At 36.3% G+C, this 26,071-nt stretch overlaps 3 protein-coding genes and 1 non-coding gene across 5 annotated transcripts; 1 reads left to right on the plus strand and 3 right to left on the minus strand.

Annotated features, from left to right (window-relative positions):
* Positions 1-886: 886 nt before the first annotated feature.
* TRNAT-AGU lies at positions 887-960 on the minus strand. The gene has a single exon. It is a non-coding gene; the product is annotated as a tRNA-Thr (tRNA).
* A 1,021-nt stretch (positions 961-1,981) lies between these two features.
* Positions 1,982-5,938, minus strand: LOC109011064 (p21-activated protein kinase-interacting protein 1-like). The gene is made up of 3 exons (XM_018992107.2): positions 5,106-5,938; positions 2,363-2,660; positions 1,982-2,272 (listed from the first exon to the last, which is right to left on the minus strand). Exons 1-3 carry the CDS (start codon positions 5,754-5,756, stop codon positions 2,205-2,207), a joined length of 1,017 nt encoding a protein of 338 aa, XP_018847652.2. The 5' UTR covers positions 5,757-5,938; the 3' UTR covers positions 1,982-2,204.
* A 1,272-nt stretch (positions 5,939-7,210) lies between these two features.
* Positions 7,211-9,782, plus strand: LOC109011100 (acrosin-like). 2 transcript variants are annotated; one of them, XM_035688333.1, is made up of 4 exons: positions 7,211-7,637; positions 8,092-8,204; positions 9,029-9,123; positions 9,477-9,782. In XM_035688333.1, the coding sequence occupies exons 1-3, from the start codon at positions 7,511-7,513 to the stop codon at positions 9,107-9,109; spliced, it is 321 nt and encodes a 106-aa protein (XP_035544226.1). In that variant the 5' UTR covers positions 7,211-7,510; the 3' UTR covers positions 9,110-9,123; positions 9,477-9,782. The 2 variants fall into 2 exon arrangements, with proteins under 2 accessions (XP_035544226.1, XP_035544225.1); XM_035688332.1 differs by having other exon boundaries at positions 9,490-9,782.
* Positions 9,783-10,593: 811 nt separating this feature from the next.
* Positions 10,594-17,681, minus strand: LOC109011098 (endoplasmic reticulum oxidoreductin-2-like). Its single transcript, XM_035688331.1, has 10 exons — positions 17,229-17,681; positions 16,730-16,849; positions 15,085-15,337; positions 14,819-14,929; positions 13,534-13,652; positions 12,909-13,013; positions 12,487-12,689; positions 11,387-11,510; positions 10,923-11,105; positions 10,594-10,790 (listed from the first exon to the last, which is right to left on the minus strand). The coding sequence occupies exons 1-10, from the start codon at positions 17,394-17,396 to the stop codon at positions 10,782-10,784; spliced, it is 1,395 nt and encodes a 464-aa protein (XP_035544224.1). The 5' UTR covers positions 17,397-17,681; the 3' UTR covers positions 10,594-10,781.
* Positions 17,682-26,071: the final 8,390 nt, after the last annotated feature.

Below are 26,071 nucleotides of genomic sequence, written 5' to 3' on the forward strand. Positions count from 1 at the left end.
GATCTTGCTGCAATATTTTAATCCTAGCTAGCTAGCTGGTTATAATTTCAGGGTCACGCCTTTCCACATTTTCATTATAACGGACCGTATACATTATAAAAAAAATTATATTCTCAAGCAGTTATGGATAATAGGTGTGGTCCAAGGAATTTTTAGAAGCATTAACTAATATCTATAACTGTAAAACAATTTTAACAAGTATATTTATATATTTATTATATTTTTGAGTCCCTAGAAAAGGGATTGATCATCTTTCCTCTAGCTCTATGCCAGCCCTTTGATCGGCTAGCTGGACATAGCAATGCTAGCTATTGATCTTCATTAATTCTTAATTTTATTAAATCTTCAATCATATAATTTATTGAGATGATACATTTTAAATACTACTGGACAGTTATTAATTAAACCGTTGATATATATATAAAACAACTTAATTACATTTTAGATATTGTACAAAATTAACTGATAAAAATATAATTAAGCAAAATTAGGTTATTATATATAGATTTTCAATAGTGATAATTATACAAATTCAAACTTCTCAGACCCAAATCTCAAACTCTTAAATCAATTAAGATCGATCATGCAAACTATTGATCATCAGATGATCATCCAAATCAGGAATTAGTTGATTTTAACTGCTTACTTCGATGATGATCTGTACGTAACATATAAAGGCTAGGAAGTGGCTGTGATGATGTTAGGACGTATATCATCATAAAGACTAGGAGCATATATCATCGAAACATTCCTGCTAATCCAGTGATCACAAACAATCCACATTGCATTTGTGTCTAAAGAATCCATGGCTTGGCTGTGATCGAGCGAGAGCGTATGAGAGTCGAAATAAATGGGGGGTGACAAAAGAGTTAACAGGATGTGTTTTTGCTCTCGTTGAGAGTCGAACTCAAGACCTCCCGCTTACTAAACGGGTGCTCTAACCAACTGAGCTACGAGAGCAGATATGTTTGCGTTGCTAGAATTTTTATATAACAAATCCGTATAAGTAAAGATCCTTTTAACAATCATTAACTTCTTTAGATTCTGCTAGACAAAGGCTTTTTATTCATTGATGAACAAGGCTCTGGTTTCTTGGAGTACAATCATTAAAGGATGTGTGATCCATGATGATCAGGGCATTGATGCATTCCCTCTACTTGCCAAGATGGAGGATGAATGAGTAAGCTGATGTTGTTACACTCATCAACAATTTGGTTGCTTGTGTAAATATTGGGGTAAATGTCTTGAATATTTGTACAACCAAATGAATCATTAAATTTGAAACCAGATCAAGTAACCTTTCTTGGGCTATTGGTAGCCTGTGTAAATTCAGGGCATTGTTAAAAAAGAACAGGAACGTTTCAAGGAGATGATGGAAAGTTATGGTTTCGAAACAACTCAAGAACACTAGGGTTGCATGGTGTATTTAGTTGGACGCGCTGGGAAAACGACTGAAGTCAGAGAACTTGTAAAAGCCATGCCCTGACTTCAAACCAGCTGCTCGGGCGTGGGGACCCATTCTCAAGTGCTTGCTAGATGCACACAGAAACCAGGGGCGCAGAGTCTGCCGTCGAGAATATCATAACCATGGAACCAAAAAATGCTGCAGATTACATATTCTTCTAAAACATTTATGCAGCAGCTGTAAACAGGGATGGTGTCGCTAAAATGAGGAGCTTGCTTAGAGTTGGAGGATTGAAAAAAACCCCTGGCTCTAGCGTGCTAGAAACAATAGTTGCCTCCAAAAGAGAGAAGGCTAGAAACAAGAGTTCAGAATCACCGTCTTGAACTTCAATTTCGTTCTTTGGAGAAGCATTTTGGAAAAACTTTCCCTCTATGATGTCTCTAAATGGAGAGTGCGTATGATAGCCATCAGTACCCTCTCACTCAGATGCCTACGGATTAATTAATCGACTTACGAGAAACCAAAGAAAAAAGAAATATATTGGGACTACCCTAAGAGCAGACGAATCCGTATAAATTGACATGAGATAAACTCAAACTATACCCATTTAAATTAATATAAGCAAGTATCATAAACATCAAAATTCAACGGTCAGCTAATTGAGCCTGACATTTGAGTTAACAGAACACGTTAAATTTCTCAGAGAAAACCTATAAGCAGCAATTCAAGAAATTTACGCTAATTTTGCCAATCAGCAATTCATTCTTCTTCTTTGTCAGGAGTCATGATCTTATTAATATCATGAATCTTCCATCTCTTCATCCTGCTCTTTTTGAATACTGCTGTTTCCAGAACGAGGTTGTTTAGCTGAAAAAGAAGTGAGGACATATCAATGACTCACAACTTACAAGAAAATGAAGCAGATCGTGAAATCAGGAGGGGACTTGTCACACTCACATTTAAGAGATGATCCAGCAAGACAAGTTAGCCTCGACTTTGTGTTAGCTTCAGCCAATGGATTTGGCTTTTCTTTAATGGCCATGCGAACATCCCAGACACGTATCACCCCATCTGATGATGCAGATGCCACTAAAAAGGGGTCATCACCAGAAGCAGTACCATCATTCCTCGTGAGCACAACAATACCTTTCAAACGGGCAGAGTGTGCATCTTCAATGCAATATGCAACCTTCCCACTTCTCGTGTCCCATGCCGTAATATTTCGGTCCTCACCACCAGTATATAGAACTCCATTCTGTCTTAAACAAATTTTGGTAATTAAACCAGGACCATAAATTGTTAAGAAAATATGAAATGGGAGTTCAATGAAACTTGGTCCATAAGCTTTTTTTTTTTTTTCTTGACAAGCTTAACTTCGTCCAAAACTAGAAAATAGTATCCAAATCGATCCATTCAGTTGCTTTCTATCTCCAGAAAATAGGACTTCGTTTTGACCATCTTCATTAAACAGTAAAATTCAAACATCATAAAAATGAAAGACCTTGTTTGTCCCACTTGAACTCTACCCCTGAAATGTCGAGATTGAAGTTTTTCTCCCCCTTTTATTGGTAACTGTCAAGAGATTGTAGTTTCTGTCACTGTAAGCCTAAAAATGGTGATACCTTGCAACCTCACGTCTATATCAATTATAAAAATTAAAGCCAACTAATACCCCCAACCACACCCAAACCTAGTATTCTGCTGCTGATATCATTAAGGCCAAGTGATAAACCGTTTTCCCTTGTTCACGTTTCTATATCATGGATATGATATATGTCAAAGATTAAACTAAGGTTTGAAGCTATAATAATATTAGCAATGTTAGAATTTCTAAAAAAATGCATGATACACCTCCTTGTGTGCGTATTAGGGATTCCTTGTGACCAATTGTAGCTATGTTACTTTTAGGGTTGGGCAGCAGGCCCTTGCATCCCCCCCCCCTTCTCTCCCGTCAAGGCCTCGCCTGGGGCGGCCAGGGGGCACCTGCCTGCACATGGCCGAGGTGTGGGCGGACGCCTGCACGCTATAGATGCTAGCAGACGGGGCCCATGCTAGGCCCAAGACTGCCCTGGTTTTCACTCGTTCGCCCAACCCTATATATATTAAAAAGATTTTGATGAGATCCAATGTGGGTTCTTGAGACAGGTTCTTCAACGGATCTAAATTTTAATATAATCTAGGTTCTTGAAACTAGTTCTCATCAGGTCTCGATTCTTCATCCATTGATTTGATTTTGGCTTTCTTGAAGAGTTTTCAAATTGATTGTGGGTTCAAGGAATTCCCATTCCCGCAGGTTCATATCAGATTTAATAAAACAACGTTATTTTATCTTAGGTTTTATTTTAAAACTCCCCCCTCCCACCAGTCTCCCACTTTTTCCTCTCTGTCTTTGTTTCCTCTCTCTGTCACCATCACCAGTCTCTCTCTCTCCCTCTCTCTGTCGCCCCCACTAGGACAAGGGTCTCTCTCGCCGTGGGCGGACGGCCCTGAGGGCCAATCTGCCCCCAGTCATTTAGACTGGGGCACCTACTCACAGGGGGCGGGGCCGGTGCGGTGTGGGTAGGGAAAAACTTATTTAACATTTTTTTCTTTTGTAGAGAAAAACTAAATTTTACTCAACTTTATTTAAAAGAGGGGAAAAATGATCAACAGCTAGACGTTGCCTCATGTATAGACTAAGAACCATATAATAAACAGCTGTGTGCTGTGAACAAGGGTAAGACAAATGCAACCAAGAGACTCCATTGGACCATTACGGTTTGTTGGTATTTGAATTAAATCCATCCTTTCTCCTTATTATAGAAGGTTGACCATGTGGATATACTTATCAAAAAAGGCCATGTGGATATAAAACCAGCTTAAATTCGTTCTCAATGTCAGTGCAAAGATGCTGAGAAATTTGCCTAGCCTTTCATTGATGAAAAATCTCTCCCAAAAATATTAAATAATCAGAGAAAAAAAGTGGATATCAAGGAACACGAACACTTGTACTAGTTGCTTACTGGAACTAACAGAAACAAGAAATAGGACTGAACCTTTTTTTGGATAAGTAGAACTACGATAGAACTTCTTCTTAGTAAGTGATTGAAAATTTTATTAAAACACATAAAAGGCATAGCCCAAGTACACGGGTCCTATATAAGAGGAGCACCAGATTAGAAATAGAAAGTAAAAATATATGCAAGGAAATCATGAAAACTCAACCATTTAAATCTAAAATAAATAGTATAGAAATTGCACTGGATCAGAGCCAAGGAACCTATAAATTCCATTCTCTCATGCATAAAATGAAAATCCACCAATTGACAACGGAGTATGTCATGGTCACATCAACTAGAATGAATAGCATAGCTCATTCCCTACAAAACTCTCTCTGCGTACAAGGGAAAACATGATGCTACATCACTCAAAAAGATGCGACGACTCAGCAATAATAGACGACTCATACATGCACTTTGAATTGCTAGAATTCACATGAAATTGCTCAACCATTAAAAGTTATCGCAGCCCCAAAGCACATAAATTTTGAAAATTTTCATTTTTTTCCCACCATTTTCTCCCTAACAAAACGTCAATTTACCCAACACATTTCAATCACTATATGCCATCAAACGGAACAATGAAATTCTAAACTTCAAAAACTCAAAACCAAACCCAAAACCAAGCACACCAAAACACAGAAATTCTAACAAAAACTAACCTCAGCGGGCGCGGCGCAAAGGACCCGTTTCTGCTTGGGGTTCTCCAACTCGCACAGCAACCTGGCATCCTCCGCCTCGTGAACCCCGACCTTGTCCTCCACAACCATGAAAAACCTGTCCCCACCCAAATCAAACTTCACCAAACTGGCCTCCCTCCCCAGCCTGCAACAAAAGCTCCTCCTCCCACGCACCAAGTTGAGCATGGCCAAGCACTCGTCGCGGGCCACAGTTAAAGCCAGCTTTCCAGAAGGGTGGACGGAGAGGTCGTTGATGGCCTTCCTGTGGGGGCGGATGGACTTGAGGAGGCCGAAAGGGTCGGCGTCGAAGATAGAAACGGAGCCGTCGGAGGCGGCAGAGATGAGGTTACGGGGGAAGGAAAGGTTGGGAGGGGAGTAGAAGGAGAGGGAGGTGAGGGAGGAGGAGTGGTCGTGGAGGGAGCCAAGGTAGGAGGCAGAGGGGAGGTCGTAGAGGTGGATGGTGTCGTCGGCGCCGCCAGAGGCAGCGACGTGGCCGCATGCGGCGACGGTAGTGATGGGGGATTGGTGGGATGGGTAGGAGAAAAGAGGGGTGAGGGCGAGGTACGGGGTTTCAAGTGGTTTGAGCTTGAAGCCCCATATGTATTTCTCGTACGAGCCTGCTATCAGACTCATGATTGATTGCGGGACCTCACCCTCTACCTCTATCCCTCTGCGTGTGGATGCGTGAGGTGGATCCCTGAAAGTTTTTGATTACCTCACTGGACTAGGCAGACGACCAAAAACGCAAACCCTTGGAGGAAGAAAGAAGAAGGCGAGATTTTAGTATTCGCCCTTCTGGGTTTAGCGAAAGCTTATGTTATTTTTTGGGTTAATTACAAAATCCTGATTTTCAAGTTTTTGTAATACGAGGCTTCAATTTTTAATTTTACAAAATAAATATTTAATTTTTAAGAAGTTTTAATTTTGTCAATTAATGTTAAAAATTTACTGTATGATTAGCATGCCACCTGAAAATTATATATACTTGGGTTGATTGACTTGGAAGTAAGGTGTTTTAGATTTAAAATTCACTTTAATTCATTTAATATCATTATTATAATTTTTTTAAAATTTTTTATATAAAATATAATAAACAATTCAATTTTTTTAAATCTTAAAACAGTAATAATATTAAAAAATAATATTCTAATAATATTTTATTTTTCTATTCACAAACCATCTCAACTCATCTCTAAATTTAAACCACAATTAATTTTCTAATAATTATATTTAATTGTGAATTTTTTAAAATTTAGATTTTATAAAAATTAAAAATTAAGATCTCAAATTTAGAATCATGCACTAACATGGATAAATAAAAACTTCATTTATTATTTCCTAAATGCCTGTTAACTTAATTGTTTTTTTTAAACTGAAGATTTTATTTATGAAAGATTTTATAAATTATTTTACAAACATATCCTGTATTTAAAATTTGATTACATAAAGATTTATGTAAAGAGTTGTAAGTATACAATTTTTTAAAAGGATGAGTATTATAGTTACAAAAATATCTTATAAAAGTAAATGTAGAAATTGATATAATTTTAATTGATAAATTAGATTCGCTTTATATTAAATTAAATTTTATAATTTAATATAATACATCAAATTATTTCAATTTGTTGGCAAAAGATTAACAAGAACTCACTTTCTAATTAACTTCTATACTAGGGGTGGGCACCAGACGCGAGCTTACATTTATATATATATATATATAAATCTAAATATGTATTTATATTTTATAAGTTATATATATAAATATATATTACAATTTATTAAATTTATTCATAAAATATATATTGATAAATTTAAAAATTATATAATTTAAAATTAATACACTATAATTTATATAAAATATGTATTAGTAAATTTAAAATTTTCATAATTTTTAAATTATAATATACTACAAGATTTTTTTTTTTTAAAAAAAGAAAATCACGGAATGAGTATCTTACAATATTAGTGATATACGTATAATTATTTTTATAATTATATTTTAAAATAGGATATTTTAAAAAAGTAATATTAATTTTATTTTTTATAAAAAACATAATCACATAATTGGCATTGGCCAGAGCCAGCCGTTTTGACTTGAATTGACTTCACTGCAGAGTGCAGTGGGGCTGCGATTGGTGAGGGTAGGGTGCCGGTGATTGTAAGTGAAGGAAATCCAAAGCCAAAGTCCGCCAAAGACTCCTCAGCAACACAACACATTGATCTCACATCAAATGGGGTGTCCACCGTGCAAGCGAGCACTAGCATCAGCGTCTCTCACACCACTTCCTATATAATCAATCATCATCTTTGCTCCCTTCCATAATGTCTGCCTTCTAGCCTACGCGAACATCCTTCGACGTTCTACCCACAATCCCCACCACCACGACATGGTCCAAGACCACCCTCAACAACCTTCGCCAGCTCTCCCAGCTTCCACTCATGCCGATCCGCCTCCTCCTCCTCCTTCGCCACCGCCACCACCACCACCACCACCACCGTTCGATCCTAGTCGAAGTAACTCTCTCTCTCTCTCTCTCTTTTTGTTTTGTGTTTTAGGGTTTGGTTCCTGTGTATGTAATGGGAGCAATGGAATTGATAATATATTTGATTAGTCCTGTTTTCTTTATCTTTGCGAAAATTTATGGGAATCGTTTTTCTTTCTTTTTGAATTGATGATCTTTAGGGTCTGAATCTACGATCCTGTTGAATTAGTTCTTTGTGTTGACTGGGGTACTCTCTGGTTATTTTCTTTGCCTGTGAAGAGTCTTTGTTGGCATTAGCTACTCCGGAAACACGTTTTTTTTATTTAAAAAAAAAAAAATTTGTTTTGATTGACAAGAAAAATCACTGCATTGGCATTTTGTTTTCTAATAGTTGTTTGGCTGAAGTCCTTTTCATGTGTAGACACCAACTTACGATCATCATCATCCTACTCTGTATCTCTCACACGCCATATTTTTCCTTGAAGTGATTGGAATTATTAAAAGGAAGGCCTTGATAAAAGAGTTGGCTGCGGTCTACCATGCGGAGTGCCTTGCATATTGTCAAGAGCTTTTGGAACTTCAAAGAAAATGGGAAGAGGTTAAAAACAATGCCCTCCGACTTGTTTTATATGTTACTATATTTTCTCTCGTCTGTAAGGTGTTATGTTTGATAATGTTGTCAAGTGCAAAAAGTTTCATTTTTGGCAATTGATTGGAGAATCACCCGTCAAGCTTATCAGTGGGCTATTTTACAAAGTCTACCCATGTGTCACTTTACAAAGTCTATTTATGTAGGCTATTTTGAACCTCTTTATCACTTCAGACTGCAAATTGGAATATCTCATTGGTCATGGACGTCTTATGGTTTGCTTTGATTGAGAGCGGGTGAAAGCTTAAACAAGATAGGCTCAGAACGAAATGTTCCTACAAGAACTTGGAAGAATTTTGGTAGTTTATTACATTTTTATTGAACAAAATGACCATGCTCCTTTGTGAACAGAGACATTTGAAATCATTATCGTAACAGTTCATTTAATCCAAGGCACATTTCATAGCTTAGACTGGACCATGACAAATAAAGTAAGAATAGGCCAATCATATAATTAAACTGCTGAGGTAGACATATGGTTGAAGCCACCTGGCCAGTAAACTAGTATGGTGCCTTCATGGCTAACTTGAGTTGGTTAAGTTCCATATAATTGTTTGTGATCCTTTTCCCCTTGGTTCTCAGTCTTCTTTTTCTTAAGCGGCCCAACTTTTTGACATCCAACAATAATTTTTAGAAAACCTATCTCAGATCTCATTTTCAACTGAAGGAATTTCATTGCTGGGTTTTTGCTTAAAAAAATGGCGTAGGTATAACAATACATCATATTGTTTAAGGCTTTATATCTCATTTTAGTGTGTTTAAAATGCTTGCAGCCATTTATTGACCTAAAGGCTCCAGAGGATTCAAGGAAAGAGACAGTGCGGCCTGCCAAACGTCTAAAGAAATCTCGCTAGGCGTTGATATTAATGTAAGAGTTGCATTCTGATGTTGCTTCTGCATTAGCAATTCTGTTGACATATTCAAATTTTTTACATACGTTTTCTAAGATTCTCCAATAGTGATTTTATTAGTTATGTTCCTATTTTACAGTTTGCTAGGGTTGCAAACAATTTTCCTTTTGTTAAAAAAAAAAAAATGACCTAATTTCTGGACTGGTGTACCCACTCTCGGTGCCCCATTTTTGTGGTTCATAATTGTTGCATAACTAGCAGCCTTTTAAGTATGGAAACTGCAAGAAAGCTTCCATCATTTATTTTTTGTTTCCCTTCCAGTCTTTTCATTTAGCTCCTTAGGTGGCTGTATATCTGTTCAGTGCCTCAGTTTCTGTTTACAGATGCTTTAATACAACCTATGTTTCATGGATTACCTGCTTCCACATATGAAGCACTGTTCCAAACCCTTGATACTGAATGATGTGGATACACAAGAGAGAGAGAGAGAGAGAGAGAGAGATGACAAATGTAGTGCCTTGTGCCCGCTGTTTGGTAAGAATGTGTATTGTTGCTGGTGCACTGTTGTAAATATTGTACTTGGTCAATGGTTAACAATTTGATTTGACATTTTCAGAAATGTAACACTAATATGTTATCATTTAACTAGAAATTGTATGCTGTATGGATATGGATACCGGTGTGCCTCTTGGCTTCCCCCCTCCCCCTACCCCTTGGCATTTGTAATCTCAATTTCATTATACTTAGGTGAGTCGGTAATAACCAATCTGCACACATGAAATCTCATGTGTGCGAAGTAGATAAAAAAATATTGACGTTTTATAATAAGGCAGGCATAGAAGAATAACCCCAAGTATCGTGAGTATGCTCATGTGCCACATTGGAAATTTCCTTGAAGCCTTTTCAAGGTTCGGCAACATGATTGGGGGCATATGTATCTCAAGCCATACGAACATTAGCTTCGATAAAGAAAACAAAGCATCGCTCCCTTCTCTTAGAATTGTGGCAACTTCTGGGCCTTGAAGTTCTGGCAATTTTGAGCAGCTAACGCTGAAGAGTTTCTAATTAAAGCAACAATGCCTGAGTTAACATAAAATGGAAAAGAGCTGGCGGCTAGGAATCCATCCTGCTCTTGGTGCCGAAACAAAATTTTTTCATGCAGCCAAGCAGGCTGCCTATAGCATCGCCTGGATTTTCTCATTTTTCCGCTTTAACTTTCTTGATTAAGATTGAATTTTTCTGAAATTAAATGCTTAGAACGTAACTAGAAGTCTGGCAAACACCTCTAAGGGGGGAAAAAAAGGTTTTGCACTCTCTTCTCTAGTGAAGAGCTGCCAAAAACTTGATCACAAAGAAAATCTAAGACCTGAAACCGCCAAGGCATCACAATCATCATAATAATGGCATGGGAAGGGAAAGACTGACAAACATTATGAAATGTTGAATTTGAATGAAATAAAGAAATACCTAAAAATATAAAGTCAAAATGACTTTCAAAATTTCCAATTCCCAAAAAATACAAATTTACCACCTTTGGCATGTCTGAACATAATTCTTATACACACCTATTCTATCCTTTACATGGACCATTCTCTCTGAAGCCCACGCTGCACTTTCCTAACAATCTATCTCTTGGAAGTAATGTATACCTGTTTGAACTGAGTTCGGTGATTTCTTACTTCACCTGCAAGTAGCAACATGAACTTGCTCATTTAAAAAAAAAAAAAAAGGTAGTAACATGAACAAAAGCAGATTCGGGCTTGAGGTTCTTTCATCATCAAAGCAAAAAATGGATGCAATATAGAGAGTGGGATACCTTAGTTTCAACTATGGATGCCCAGATCCTTTGCCACAGGCTGTTTGGGGCATTGGGGGAAGAGATCTGACCTTCCATGATTTTTTCAACAGAAGGCCCCATTTCACGGACACATTTTACAGACTCTGACAGACGATTTAGTAGGTTCATCAGGGCAATCACTTCATTCCGTTGCAACTGCAGCTGAAGGACAATGCAATATAATTTAGTGTTAACAACAAATTGTTTGCTTGCTTCTGCAATGGAGGCATATTATATGTATATATTGCATCATATCTAGTATTCTTGTCACTGCGTTAGAGGTCCTATTTTGGAGGGAAATTTGAGCCGCTTACAAGTTATTTCTTTTAGATCAAGTTATAGATACAACTATAGGAAGCTCACTACGTGGCACAAAAAATGAAAAGGCACCTTACAGATACTTGGAATTTAAATTTCAAGGTTAAACTGTGGGAGATACGTACAGTCTGATCCAACTGTTCCGGACCATCAACAGAGAAGAGGATTTTCATTGCAGTACCAAGACCAAGCACCTGAAGCTTTCCCCACAGACGACACTTTTCACATCCTACACAGTCCATCATTGCACTGCAATGCAAAGGGAAATTGAATATATGGCCACAGGGTGAGCCACTAAAATTAGTATAAGAAATGAGTGAAGTAGAGTTATACAGGGTAAACATGTTATTCAGCAGTTTCTTAAGTGGTGAGGGTAATTTTTAGCACCAAGATTGGTAACACGTTCAGGATTTTGAACACCTCCCTCCCTCCAACAAAATGACAAACACTGAGTTTAGGTCTTTATACATTGGTAACAAAAAAGAATGAGAGCCTAATTCTATACAAATAACAATAGCTTCTACCGTGTGCAGCAGAAAGAGGGAAGGGAAAATGAGCCGAAAAGGTGGGAGGAAGAGGTAATTCGATTATTTGGTTGTAAGGAGGACAAGGAACCTCAGGCTCATAAACTTTGTGTCAACCCAAACGGCAGAAAAGGAGGTAGAAAGCAGCTTATACCATGAAAGTACCATCATGCCCCTTTTTCCACCGTATATCTTGTCCAATATTGAGATGAGATGAGATGAGTTGAGATGAAAGTTGAAAAAAATATTATTAGAATATTATTTTTTAATATTATTATTGTTTTAAAATTTGACAAAGTTGAATTGTTTATTATATTTTATATGAAAATTTGGGAAAGTTCTAATGATTAGATGAGATGAGTTTGGATGAATTGGGGGGACTTTTGTATCCAAACCGGGCCTAAGTCGAATAAAGATAAAACAATTCCTTACCCTACTCTCGAGAAACCAAACAAGGGAAAAACATTATCTTCCCTTTTTTCCCCTCTTGCTTTCACCACTTAAACACACAAACCGAGCATCTCTGCTTCCCCTTTTCCTCTTCTCATCCTTCTTCTGCTCTTTTCTTTTCCATTTCGTCCCCCCCAATGGCACCAAACAAAGTTAAGAAAGAATTCGGGAAAAATATTGAACTGACCAAAGTTTTTCTTTGGATTTCTTTTCAAGTGAAAAAATCAATGATCAAATGGTACAAGAAGTACCTTATGTTTCTGAATTGCTGTTGGATTTTCTGCTTTAGATCAGGTCCATGCTGGCCCTTCCACAACTTAGCTTCGTCAAATGGGATAGGGCATGCAGCTTGTAGTTTAGGATTGAAAAGTAGCTGTCTCATCGATGACTGTGTCTTGAGGTCCTCCGTCAGGTTACCAGTATCGTACTCAGCATGCTCCAAATAATCTGCTGCCTAAAATGCATTCAATCAGAGATTGCCACCAGCATAAGTTTTAATCCATCATTATAACCCAATCACGATAAAATGTTCATTTAATAACACCAGTCATCAGTAAATTTAAATAATGATACATAGTATATTTTATCATTTTGAAAACTTGCTTATATATTCCGAAATGACATACAACAAAACAAAGTATGGGGCTTTGAGGAGCAAGGAGTTGATACTTACCTTTGTCACAGCTCGGAGAACAAATAGAAATGTGAAGTACAAGTTTCCAACACGATCTGGGTATTGTAGGACTCGATCATACATCAATGAGACATTTTGACCCCACTGAAATTAAAAGATATTAAAAGGAAAAAATAAAGAATGGTTAGATCTTTGAATAAGTCTTTACTGATAGACATTATGTCTTGGGGAAGGTCATACATTAGCCTGAAATTACCCACCCTAATGCAAGGGTTCTAAGAAACAAAGTACAGCCTAGATCGTTTAAAATCACGCATAGTTTACGAACTGAAATGTTTTTGATAGATAACTTAACTAAACTCTTGAACATCTGAATAACTTATGTCAAATTTTACAACAGTTCTTTATATTGTATTTTTTTAAATATCTGTTTATATTTATAAGTTTAGGGAAGAAAAATTAAAACAGCAGCACTTAAACAAACAAATATAACCTTCAAGGTTGCAATATAGAGGGCTTAGCTAATAGGTTGCATTGATCATGAGTAAAGAATGTATACTGATCGAAAGGTAAAATATGTAATTGGGCAAACATCATGTGTAATATCTGTTGTCAAAGAATAAACCAAAAAGTGCACAAAAATATGATGAAATAGAATTTGTACCAAGTTTCTAGCTTCATCAAGTAGATAATCAGCAGCTATATGGATTGAAATTGAGGAGTGAAGACCAGATATCAGTTTGTAAAAAATCTTCTCCTCTTGGCATGACTCTTCAGATGGATCTGCAGTAAGTGAAAATCAACAAAGTTTTCTTATAGAAAAGGATCTGTTACTTGTTCAATCTCTCAATATGTAAAAAGTTAAACAAGTTCTTGATCTAGACAAGAACCATATTCCAGCAATTTCAGTATGCAACTGATGATTGAGCATAAACATGCAGCATTTAATTGGGCATAATGACACCCGGCATTTTAACAATAGGTCTGAAGAAAAAAATACTGGCTTCAGAGTCTTCTTATGTAAAAAGAAATAATAAACAGCTTTGAACTCTTGAAAACGTCAACACAAGATGTTATGTCCTATTTCCAACATCAGAATTGAAAATAGCAGGAGTTCAATAGACACTGAAAATAAAAGGAAAAAAGATTGCAGTGGGAACTTGGCACACAGATGAACTGGACATGTTAATCACCAAATTTAAATAACATTCTAGCTCTTCCCAATGAAATGGATAAAAGGGTGCCCCAAAATATCCAAAGGAAAGGGCTTAGGCAACCTTGTTTGATAACAACCACCACTCATCTATGTCATATAACAACAACAATAATAAGGCTAAATATTTAGACCTTTCATAAAACTGAAATTACACCCTATAACCCTTTATTTCTGAATTAGATACCAACTCTTCTACACTAGAAAAATATTATACCCTGCTCATCATTGAGGCACTTAAGTTCACTACAAAAACTAATGAAATTTTTTTCTAACGTAATAATATTAACAAGAAATTGCTTAAAATGTGTAAAATACTATCTTTATCTTCAAATGTATACTAAATACTGAATTTGTGTTCAGTAACCATTATACTAACAGTAGAGGCTTAAATCAGTTAAATGAGCTAACTCCCAACCAGCGTGACAGTTACATCATATATTATCACATACTCATTGCTTTCTCATTCAAATATGAAGTTTTCTTAAAAAAAAAATAAAAAATCAATCTTTTGAAGCATTTTTCTTCCCGTAAAGGAAACATAACTTTTAAATTATTTTACAAAACCTGGAAAACTAGAAGTCAACTGTCCAATCCTAATTTCTTTGAAAATGGGTATTTTTCCAGGGTTTTGTGTACATTTAATAATTTAAATCATAAAAGTATACCCTTTGAAACAAAGCAAAAGTAGAATCCATGATCATTTGGCATAGAACAGAATATATGAACAACTCACATTTGGGGCAGTTCTCACTGTAGACAGCATCCCATATCCTTCTAGCAGATGGACCAATGTAGCCAGTGTATCGTTCTGGATTAAGTTGAAGGTTGACATATGTCATCTCAGCTGCAAACATAAGCAAATCTAAACAGGTTATCAATTGTCTTAAGCCCTGAGACAATCTGTAGAGATCAAAATGATCAAATAATAACTTGCACCAATATTCTCATATATATAATAACAAAAACTGTTAAATTGGGTAGGAATTATATGATACGAACTATTGTCAGTTTCATCATCAGTTGTCCAGGGATTGTCTGTTTCCACCCAGCCTCTGAAAGCTTTACTATCTATTGTACGGTCCACAGTGGCCTGTGGCTTTCCCTCTTGACAGATTGGATCATCTTGTGAGAGGCCATAATGGGGCTTAAATGCTTCAGGAAACTCGCTGTCTGGGCATTCACAAACACTGCAATCCCGCAGACGGCACATACCATCATCAGGCCAGAATGGGCAGTCACACCACAACTTAACCTATCATTAATTAGATTTAAAAGTAAATTCAGCTAAGCACAATGGTAGTTTCAAGGAAAAGAAACAACTAACAATTCTTGAGAAAAATTACAAATATATATTCATGTTGACCAACTTACCCTTTGAGAATAAAGACCTAACTAAGCTTCTATTTCATGCTAAGTAGTTTACATATAAAATCAATCGGATAGATTCATTTTGGTATACCAGGACCAAAAAGAGTTCAAAACATCTGAAAAGATCCATGCCTTGTTCCTTATGCTGGTACCATCGTACCACGCCAAAACGTATATTAACATTGTAGCAAACTTAATAAATTATTAATCTTACAAAACACCCCTGGTGGAACCAAAAAAAAAAAGAAGAGAAATTGAAATTGAGAAGTATTCTTGTGCTTACACATACAATCTCCCACACTGTGGTAGGAAAGAACAACAAAAAAACATCATTCTATTACATAGAATGGATTCTGGACTCTGATACAAATGTTGATACATCGACAAGGTTGTTACTGTTATGAAGTACAAAGCGTTATCTGATCAAACTCTTCATGATTATTTATTCCGATTTTATAATAGCTGAAGATATTGGATCTATATAGTGCAAAGTGAGCATTAAATCATCATATAACATACTCATAACAAAATGGCTACTTAACAATGTAAATTACAAAATAATCTAATGCAGTAGAATACTGCAACTAAATCTTTGATTTCCTAAAATCCTGTATGAGAAGGAAAGGATGAATTTCCATTAAAAAAACATATTTTAAAAAAAATAGGAAGAAAAAAGGAAAAGTAAGTAGTTGTAAATGAATGCCTTCTCATTTCCTAGATCTATGACCACATGTATACCCCTTTCTATAATTAAGCTAAGTTTAATGATCAATAAAAAAGGGAGTATCCGGGTTTCTACATGTATACCTTATTCAAACAAAGCAAATATCTAAAAAAGCAATACATCAATGTAAGTGTGCCTGGTGTACTCAGCCTGTGTGTATGGAGTATTTGTATAAATAAGTATTCCCAACTATTTGAAGGCCTTTATACCACACACCATCCACATTGGATAATTTAATTTGTAAGATTCAAAATTTAAAATTAATCTTCCAAATCAAATTATGCCACGTGGATGGTATGTGGTGTAAAGACCTTCAAATAGAAGTATTCATTCCCAATAAGTAATCTATTGAAACTAATATGGCAAACACCTCATGTCATCATAGGTAAATACCATTTTTATTAGTTCTTACTAAACAGCACAAAAACAAAAAAACAAAAAAGTTATATCCTAGGTAAATACTATCAAAATATTACATGCCATAGAAAAACCCACATGTAAGTTCTTCGTTTAATCAGACTGCTTCAAGCCAATAATTCAAAACTATCTAACCTTAAAATATCGAAAGAAAGCGGTTCTAACAAGTTCTTGCAGCGATGGATGTAGCACTTCCTCATTAAGCCGGTCCACCGTCTCATAATCACAACAACAGTCCTCCACAATCCCACTATACTGCAAAAATTGTAAAACCCAGAAACAATTAAGAACCTAATGTAAAAAATTAATCAAATTCAAGTTTGCTTCCGCACCGTGGCTAACGTAATAAAGCAACAAAATGAAGAGATGAACAGGGCCGGGGCGCCCCCCCTGGGGGGGGGGGGGTCCAATACTAGTTTCCAATAATTCGAATAAAATTCACAAAAAATAAAAACCCGTTTCACTCCCCGAAGCCTAATGCAAGACGATTTGACAAGGTCTTCACATGGCTTAGAACAACTAAACCATAACAATCACAAATCACCATTTTCCTTCGTTTCCCTGTAGCCAACGGTATATTTACTAAATAAAAAACGAATCGTCTGAAAGAAAAAAGAGAAGAACGAGAACTTGCCTTAGCACAGCGACAAGGCGTGCTAGTTCTTCCAAAGAGCGATAAGCTCGGAGAGATTCTCGACGACATAGCCACAGCAACCAAAATGGCCATGAGAGCTCCCACCACCGCCCAGCTCCATCGCTTTCTAGGGCCCTTGCTCTCAATCTCAGCTTTCACCATCACCATCCTCGATCAAACAATGCCACGGAATCTTAAGAAAACCCTCAAGATCCCCAAAATTCCAGCACTCCGTTTGCTTCCAGTGAAAAGATTAATTACGAGTGTCTGATCTCGGGTGGCGTTACTTATAAAGTAAGGAATGAATGAAAGACAAAACCAAAACTGTGGGTTATGAGAATGTACAATTGGCAGTCGGATTTAACCCTCGTCAGGATTTTCTTGGGTCTCAAGTCAAGATGAACCTCCGCGTTGTAGAAAAATGAGGAAAGACTTGGTGGGCGTAGTTCCTGGTTTTTGTTCGTTAAATACAAAGCTTCAAACAATAGAAACAGGGAAGTCAAAGAGGAAATCAGCGGCAGATAGGCGGCTCAAACTGAACTGGGCTTTATAGCAAGCCCAACTATCTTGCATTCGTAGTGGGCTCAGAAAACCCACTGCTCGGCTATATTTTAGCTAGTCCCGTAAAAAGCGTCATATCATATAAAAAAACTAGTTAAACGAACAGTATAACTGTATAAATAGTTACAATTATTTTCGGAAGCCAAATCTGTTGAGCCAAATTTACCTTTTTGTGGAGCTCGATAGGTATTATATGTTGAGAAATGTTATTATATAGTCTCAGTTATACTGTTCATTTTGCACAATTGACGATGCATTACATGGTAGTGTCACGATTTATTAAAAAAATTAAAAACACAAATATAAACCTAAAAGAGGTAGAGAGAATTTAGTGTTTCATTCTTTTGTGTGTTTTCAAACACCATTTTGTTCTTAATATATATTTTTTTTATTTTTTGTTTTATTTTTTTAATAAACCAAGTGACACGTTAATGGAGGTAAAGTGAACAATATAACTAAGGTGGTATAATAACATTTCTCCTATATGTTCTATTATTATTAGAAAAAAACAGATGAATGGGAAAGGAATCGCGTTACATTTAGTTGATGTCTGTCAGCCAAGTGCTATATGTTATGTTGCTAACTCTTGTGTGTATAGTATGTATGCATTTCTTTCCATTCAACCCAGTTAAGAGTAGCGGTGCGGTTTTTTAATATGATTAGTTTAAATAAACTTTCCAACTACCGTAAGAATAAAAATTGTAAAGGAAAAATGAAAATAAACATTTAAATTGAATAGAGATATATTTAGAGAATTTGTTATTTAGTATTGTTGAAAACTTGTTAGCTAAACTAGAAAAAATGAATTTTCTAGTCAAATATTAGCTAAAGAGTAGCTAGTTCACTACTGATATTAGAAAAAATGACACATTTTGCAGGTCATCAGTCATATCCCCAAGTCTCATCCACCTCATCGGTAACGTGATCTTTTTTACAAACTGAAGATGATATCTTCATCATCATCCCGAGTTTGATAGGGATGCTAGAATATTATCATACTTTTTATACAATATATATATTCATAATATTTTGTTATGTATGGTCTTTAGTGATATGACTTATTCATTGCCATATTCAATTTGTTTTGTAAACGAATCATTATCAATTAGTATCTTTCATTTATTGTAATTCCATTCACTCTTTAGTCTCATTCACCAATAAATAGAAACATATGTTATGTATTTAAGAATAATTGAGAATAGCAAAAATGTGGCCCTCAAAGTTTCTCTCCCTCATTCTCTCTTCTCCATCTCCTTTTCAATTTTATTCTATTTTCTACGTGGCGTTTGAGCATACCCGATCCTGGAATCTCTCATAGAATCATTTGTGTATGTGCTCCATCCTTTTGTTAGCAAGCGTGTTCCTTCACTTTGCTATTTACATAGCACACTACGTCCAGTTTAACAATCTTTTAGCATTTGATAGGTATAGTTCTTTACACCCCAATTAAGCATATTAAGTCATTAGCATTTTGGCATTGGAGCCTTCGACTTCCTAGTGTCTCTCGCAACATTTATTTTTCCGTTCGTGATAAGTCTCATATTCAACATGCTATTTGGTATTCTTTTCCAAACACACACGTTCTCCAGAAGCTTTCTATGCATTTAATGGATTGACATTCGTGATAAGTCTCATATTCAACATGTTATTTGGTCTACTTTTTCGTTCACCGCACGTTCTTTAAAAACTTCCTATGCACTTAACGGATCTTTACCCTCTTTTTCATCATCAATATCATACATTGGTTTGTTTTTGCCTACCGTCCACTTGGGCCATGCACCACAGAGACACCTTTTGTCAAGTCATCAGTTAAATCCCTAAGCCTCATCCACCTGGCAAGCAACGTGGTCTTATTTACAAACTCATGACGTTTTCATAATCATCCTAAGTTTGAGGTGGGATGTTAGAATATTACCATGCTCATTATAGAGTATATTCATAATATTCTAGTATGTAAGGTAGTATGACTTATTCTCTACCATATTCAGTTTATTGTGTAAATCAATTAGCATCAATTAGTATCATTGATTTATTGCATTTTCATTATTTCTCTAGCCTCATTTACCTATAAATATGGAAATATGTTATGTATTCAAGAACAATGAAGAATATCAAAGATGTAGCCGTCAAAGTCTCTCTCCCTCATTCTCTCTTATCCATATTGTTTTCAATTTTATTGTATTTTCTACAGATATTAGCATGGGATGAGATATATGTTTTGATGTTAACACTTTTTAGTCAAATAAGCTAAATTGGAATTTTTTGTAGGTGAATATTTGTTGAACATTTTTTATCGGAGTTTACTCGGTTATGGAGGGATTTATTAAAAGATATTTTTATTTTTGAAGTAATGTATACACAAACTCAGGGCTCGAAGAAATATAAATTTGTTGCTTTGTTTGTGTGGGTTGTGATTAGATACTCAATTTTGGAGGGATATTTCGTCCCGTGTTAAGTCAAACCACAAAAGAGATACTCATTATGCACTACACGTCAAGAATTATAAACACTTCATACTCTAAAAAACCACATAAAAACTACTTAAACCTTAGAAATGGAAAATGCCTAGAGAGAGAGAGCCTAAATTTGAGGGGAGAGAGAGAGAGAGAGAGAGAGAGCCTATGGTGTCACGTTCCTCGATAAATGACCTGACAATGATCCATGGTGCCAAGGGTGCCAGCCAATTGGCAATGCCCCGGATTTAGAACGAGAATAAGCGTGCAATTTTCAAAGGAAGTTCACGTGCAAGCAAAAGACGTGTATGTATATTACCGTGGAATAAGTTAATTTTTAGTCAGAGACTAAATGCTACTTGTACCAGAGGTCTGAACCGAAAATAGACTCATATATTAAAACACAAATACCCATATGATTGTCACTTCCCAAATAATATGATTTTTCACTTGACTAAATAGTACACCTAAAAAACTACAAACAACTATCAACGGAGACGATCCTCCGTTACTATCACTCAGGCGGGGTCGATCCTTCTTCATCGGGAACCTTTTCTGGGGCTACCTCTATATCAAATTCTACTGTTATGATAAACAAAACCATAGGTAGGTTAAATAGCTATGACAAAACTACTGATCAAAGATAATGCACGTGAAGATGTAATGTACAATTTCATGTAAAAGATCCGTGAACACATATTTATGTGTGGCGATGAATCACCCTCTAAGCAAAAACATATGCATTCATAGTTTTGGTGAGTAACCACCATCCGAGGAACCCCCTATGAGGAATTACCCTCTGTGCAAATCTCAAGTATATATATTTATCAATGAGGTAAGGAACCACTGTCATCTCAAGCACATAAAACTCATCCTATTCCATCATATAGATATTCATCTCATAAAATGCCAAGCAGGAAAATCACTCCATTGTTTGACTAGAAGAGTCACTCTACCTAGTCAATGTGTGAGCTGATTCACCTATTTCAAATCATTCAACACACACTAAAATATATATGAACGACGTAGGAAAACTTTCTACCCAATCAACCAACTCGAAGACACCACACATGATATGCCAAAGGAATCTCTCAACCCATCTATCAAGTGAGGTCAATATAAAAGCATTCCACCCTAATCATCACGAGGACCCTTCTTCCTTGTATGAAATTTGTGGCACGTGTCGTAGGAATGGCGTGGGGAATCCTTCTACCCATCAATGATAATTTCACACGATGAGACTCGCACCTAAAAATCACAAAAAATCATTAATCCTCACCATTTAAACTCATCATCTCAAAATCGCAAAGATAATCCATGAACATAATGAAGAAAATATATATTTTTTCATGGAAAGAAATGGAAAATTATAGAATATGCAAGGCTAAATCTTACAACATACCCACAACATTTATCCCAAATTCACAGTAGTGTCTTAGAAGTTAACGTACCCCAATAATATTGAAAATACTACGGCAGTGCTAACGCTACTCCCATTGCTCTCTTTGAAGACACTTACTTTCATAGAAGACTCAGACTCCAAAGAAGCTCAAGCACTTACGATTTCAAAAATGAGGTCTAATCCTTTTTATAGGGAGGGAACATCAAGTGTCTTTTTTATGTACTCCTTACTCTTGGCATGTTTGAATAGGTGCCATTTGATCTCAACTGTCCTTCTGCACGATGATAGAGGCAGACTGATGGGACAAGGTACACGCATTCTTACAAATTGCCCTTAGTCCAATCTGCAGTCCTTCCATAAATAAGGGTCCCCCAAGTGGTGCTGAACCATACCTCTGGATTATATGACTTGCAGGGTCGTAATCTTTTTTTTTTTTTATTGCGCAAACTCACTCCAGATGTGACATTTCAAGTGGAGTATGGGCCTTTACATACGACACAAGTGCCTTATGAGCATTTCCGTGTTATAACAAAAAACCCTTACTTTCGAATCGATCTTGTCCTTGACCATTGCTCCCCTCTTGCTCGTAACTCGCCTTTTGCCTGAGCTACAAGCCTCTTCAACTATTTATTCTCGCCTTCATACAGTTATCACCTCTTTTCACTTGACCAGTTCTGGGTGACAAGTCCTTTATTTCACCCTATGTTGAGGTGTGTCATGCGTCCGACCTTCTACATAGGGTTGTTCGCCTATTTGGACTAACTGCACTTTACATGCCACCACTATCCTGTCTTCCACCTTTTCAAGGAAAGACTCTCTTTTTCGTCTTCCCTTTATCCTCAAAAGGTGGTCTCTCCCCTTGCATTGGCACATTCCTCGTATAGTGAGAGAGAGAGAGAGAGAGAGATCCAACCAAGAACATGACATGAGAAGAGTGAAACTTGGGTGTCTTGAGGGCTTCAATTTGTGCTTATTTATAGGAGGAAATTCACATCGTTCTGATCAAATATTCGGTATCTTCGAAGTTATTTTGCGTGTTACGATCGACAATATTAACATTGTAGTGATGATACAATGATGAAGTCGGCGTAAAAAATAACCTTTGAGCTCCTATAATAGTTATGAGAGAGAGAGAGAGAGAGAGAGAGAGAGAGATGGACATTGTCGGCGAAAGAAGAAAAGTTGCAGAGAAGGAAGGTGAGGAAGAAAGTGGGAAAAGAAAGAAAATGGCATGAGGTAAGGGTTTAGTAAGACGGTGTGTTTCACTCGTTTTTTTTTTAACTAAAAGAAATGAGTTATGTACATGGGCAGGGTAAACCCTTATGGACTGGGGTTTTTGGGACTTGGGTATTACAATCTCTCACCTATAAAATTTTGCATCGGAATTTGGGTAATATGCAACTACCCCCATCATTCTAACCCAACCACTCCCCTTCAAAACTCATTCCAAAAAGTTATTCACTTAGGCATAAAAGAATTTAAACACATAGTTGTAAATCTAAATCCCAAATAGTCTATATCTTTCTTACATCCGCAACTCCAACTTTATTGCTTTCGAAATCCAAATCAATATATACCTTTGAAAATCTCTCTTTAATCCAAATATTCTAAGATCAAGTTCTTTTGACCGATAAACAATTTAAGCATATAGTTGTAAATCTAAATCCCAAATAGTCTTTATATTTCTTATATCCGCAACTCCAACTTTTTTGCTTTCGAAATCCAAATCAATAAATACCTTTGAAAATCTCTCTTCAATCAAAATATTCTAAAATCAAGTTCTTACTTTTTTGCTTTCGAAATCCAAATCAATATATACCTTTGAAAATCTCTCTTCAATCAAAATATTCTAAAATCAAGTTCTTGCGACTGATAAACAAAATTTGTATAAATCAATAACTATAATTTGTGCGCAAACACATGAATACCTCAGTTCCTATTCTGATAGATCATTAAAAAGTGTTAGACACATTCAATAAAATCCTAATCTAGAATCAACCTTGGAGAAATTCTCAAATCAAATTTCAACTTTAAAAAAAAAATTACCACTAACTAAAAGATGTATAAAGCTTACCATGGTTATCCTCCTCGTTGCATTATTTCTTGATCTTTTCAAGAAATTCAAGTATTGTTGGGGTTTTCTTCAGTTTGCGAGTAGTGACTTAGGGCTTTAGTTTAGTTGGACTGTTCATGTAACACTAAGGCCCAGCACCAAGCCTAAGCTAATCACAGGTTCTATAATCTTTTTATTTTTTTGGGATTAATAGATATGAAAAGTTCACTTGGTATGTAACGAATAATTTTGGAGTAGGCTTGCATAATCAAAATTTATTGTGGCAGAGTATGGACTCTTATTGAGGTTGGTAATTAGGTTAAAATTATTTGATCAAGTGGAATCATTTTATTTAGTTATGGGACGAGTTTGGTTATTTTAGAATTTGAGGTGAGCCCCATTAATTTTTATTAAGCACTTGACTTAGAAAATTTCGGACAACCAAAGAGATTTTTGGACTGTTCTAACCGGCCCAATTTGTTAACTCTATACAATATCCAAGATGAGGGCCAAATACTTTGAAATGGGCCCAAAAAGTCCAAGCTCGTGAGAACCCAGGGATCAATTCCATGTCCATGCAAGTCTCTCATGCATGTTTCTTTCTCTCATTTTTCTCTAGGATTTCCAATCATCTATATATATACATATTTTTATCTCAAGCACATAGAAACTACCCAAGCCCTACCATTCTGCACCTCCCCAAGTCCTCAGCCCCATGTTTCAGTGGATCCATACTCCTCCACTGCAGCATCCGGACAAATCGAGAGAAAGAAACCAACACGCCCGTCTTGCCACAGGTTCAACACAGCCACTATTGCACTGTAGCCCCTCCCTCCACCTTAAATGACCATCACCAAAGCCCCACCGTGGGCCATTACCCCCATCTCACGAACTCAGTCGTAATAGCAACTTGTTAATGTTGATAACCTTCTCCCCTACGTGAAGTCCAGCGACCCACAATTAAAGGCTCCATCCACCATGTCGCAACCTCTTCCCACTGCTTAGCTTTGGTTCAACATCAAAACTCCTCCACAATGCTGCCATGCACCACCAAACCACACTAGCCTCCATTGTCCTCTGTTTCACCACATCGAAACAGATCAACCCCATTTTGCCTAGCTCTCAATCCCGTTAGGTGCCACCAACCACAACAAGGTGAGATACAGCGGCACAGATCAAATGAGTCATAGAAATCGTCGACCATGCCACCCCAACTGCAGTTTTCCTCTCGGTAAGCCCACGCTGAACCTTTCTCCACTGTCTCTCCGTTGCTCTTTCCCTCACGTTAGCTCTCTCTCCCTCTCCCACCTCACAATTCCACCGTCACGCAACGGAAGCCACGGCCAACAAGAAGCCCTCATCACCCCAGATCCGCCGATCTCCTCCCTCTCTGCCACGAGTTGCTCTCTCTCTCTCTCTCTCTCTCAGTCTCTCAGTGAGCATGATATTTGCCACACGATTGTATGGTTGTAATTCCAGAAATTTATTTGTAAAGTTCAACGCCCCAAAGAGGCCATGAATTTTATGGTTATTTCCTAAAACACCGTCTTTAGGTGGGTTCTATATTAAGTCTATTTTAATTGAACAGAACTTTGCTTTTTTTACTTTAATAGATTATGTTATAATTATGTTAAGAGAATATCTAAACTGGAGATTTATTTTATATGGACATAGTTGTATTAGTAAAAAAATTAGTCTTGCCTTTTTAGAAATAATTTAGAGTTTAATAGTCAGAGAAATTAAGTGGACATCGATGAATTTTGGATGTGATGGTATTTTAGGGTTATGAGATTTTTAGGTTTTGAGATATTAAAATAGATTATTTAAGTATTTCAAGTTCAATCACGAAGTATAGGTTCAATTGGAAATTAACTCAAGTTACAAGACTATTTTATAGGTGACGATTGATATTCGTTCGACGCCATTATGGAAAAATTAAGAACAATTAAAAAGTCTAGGTAAACGGGATCTCTATACTAGATTTTGCATAAAATGAATGAATTGAGGTCGATTTTGAAAAGAAATTTGAAACAATCTCAATTATTTGTTCTACATTACTCATAAAATCTGTATGAAAGATAAAAGTATTTTTGTCATTACTAGTGTAAACATGAGCAAATTTTGATATTCTGTTTCTGAATTGAGCAAAAAGAGCGAATATGAAATCAGAAAATTTTTTACATGTTACATAAAGATGTTCTAAATCTGTTTTTGAATATGTGAAATGATCTGAATATGTTCAGTACTCTGTTTTGATATGATGTGGTATCTGAAAACATTTGGCATGAATTTCTAATTATGTATATGTATCTGATTCTATTCTATTCCTAATTTGTTACGTTAAGGCCCCGCCACTGGTATAATAGTGGTATAC

Source organism: Juglans regia, chromosome 3, assembly GCF_001411555.2.
Source record: "Juglans regia cultivar Chandler chromosome 3, Walnut 2.0, whole genome shotgun sequence".
Classification (NCBI taxonomy): Eukaryota; Viridiplantae; Streptophyta; class Magnoliopsida; order Fagales; family Juglandaceae; genus Juglans; species Juglans regia.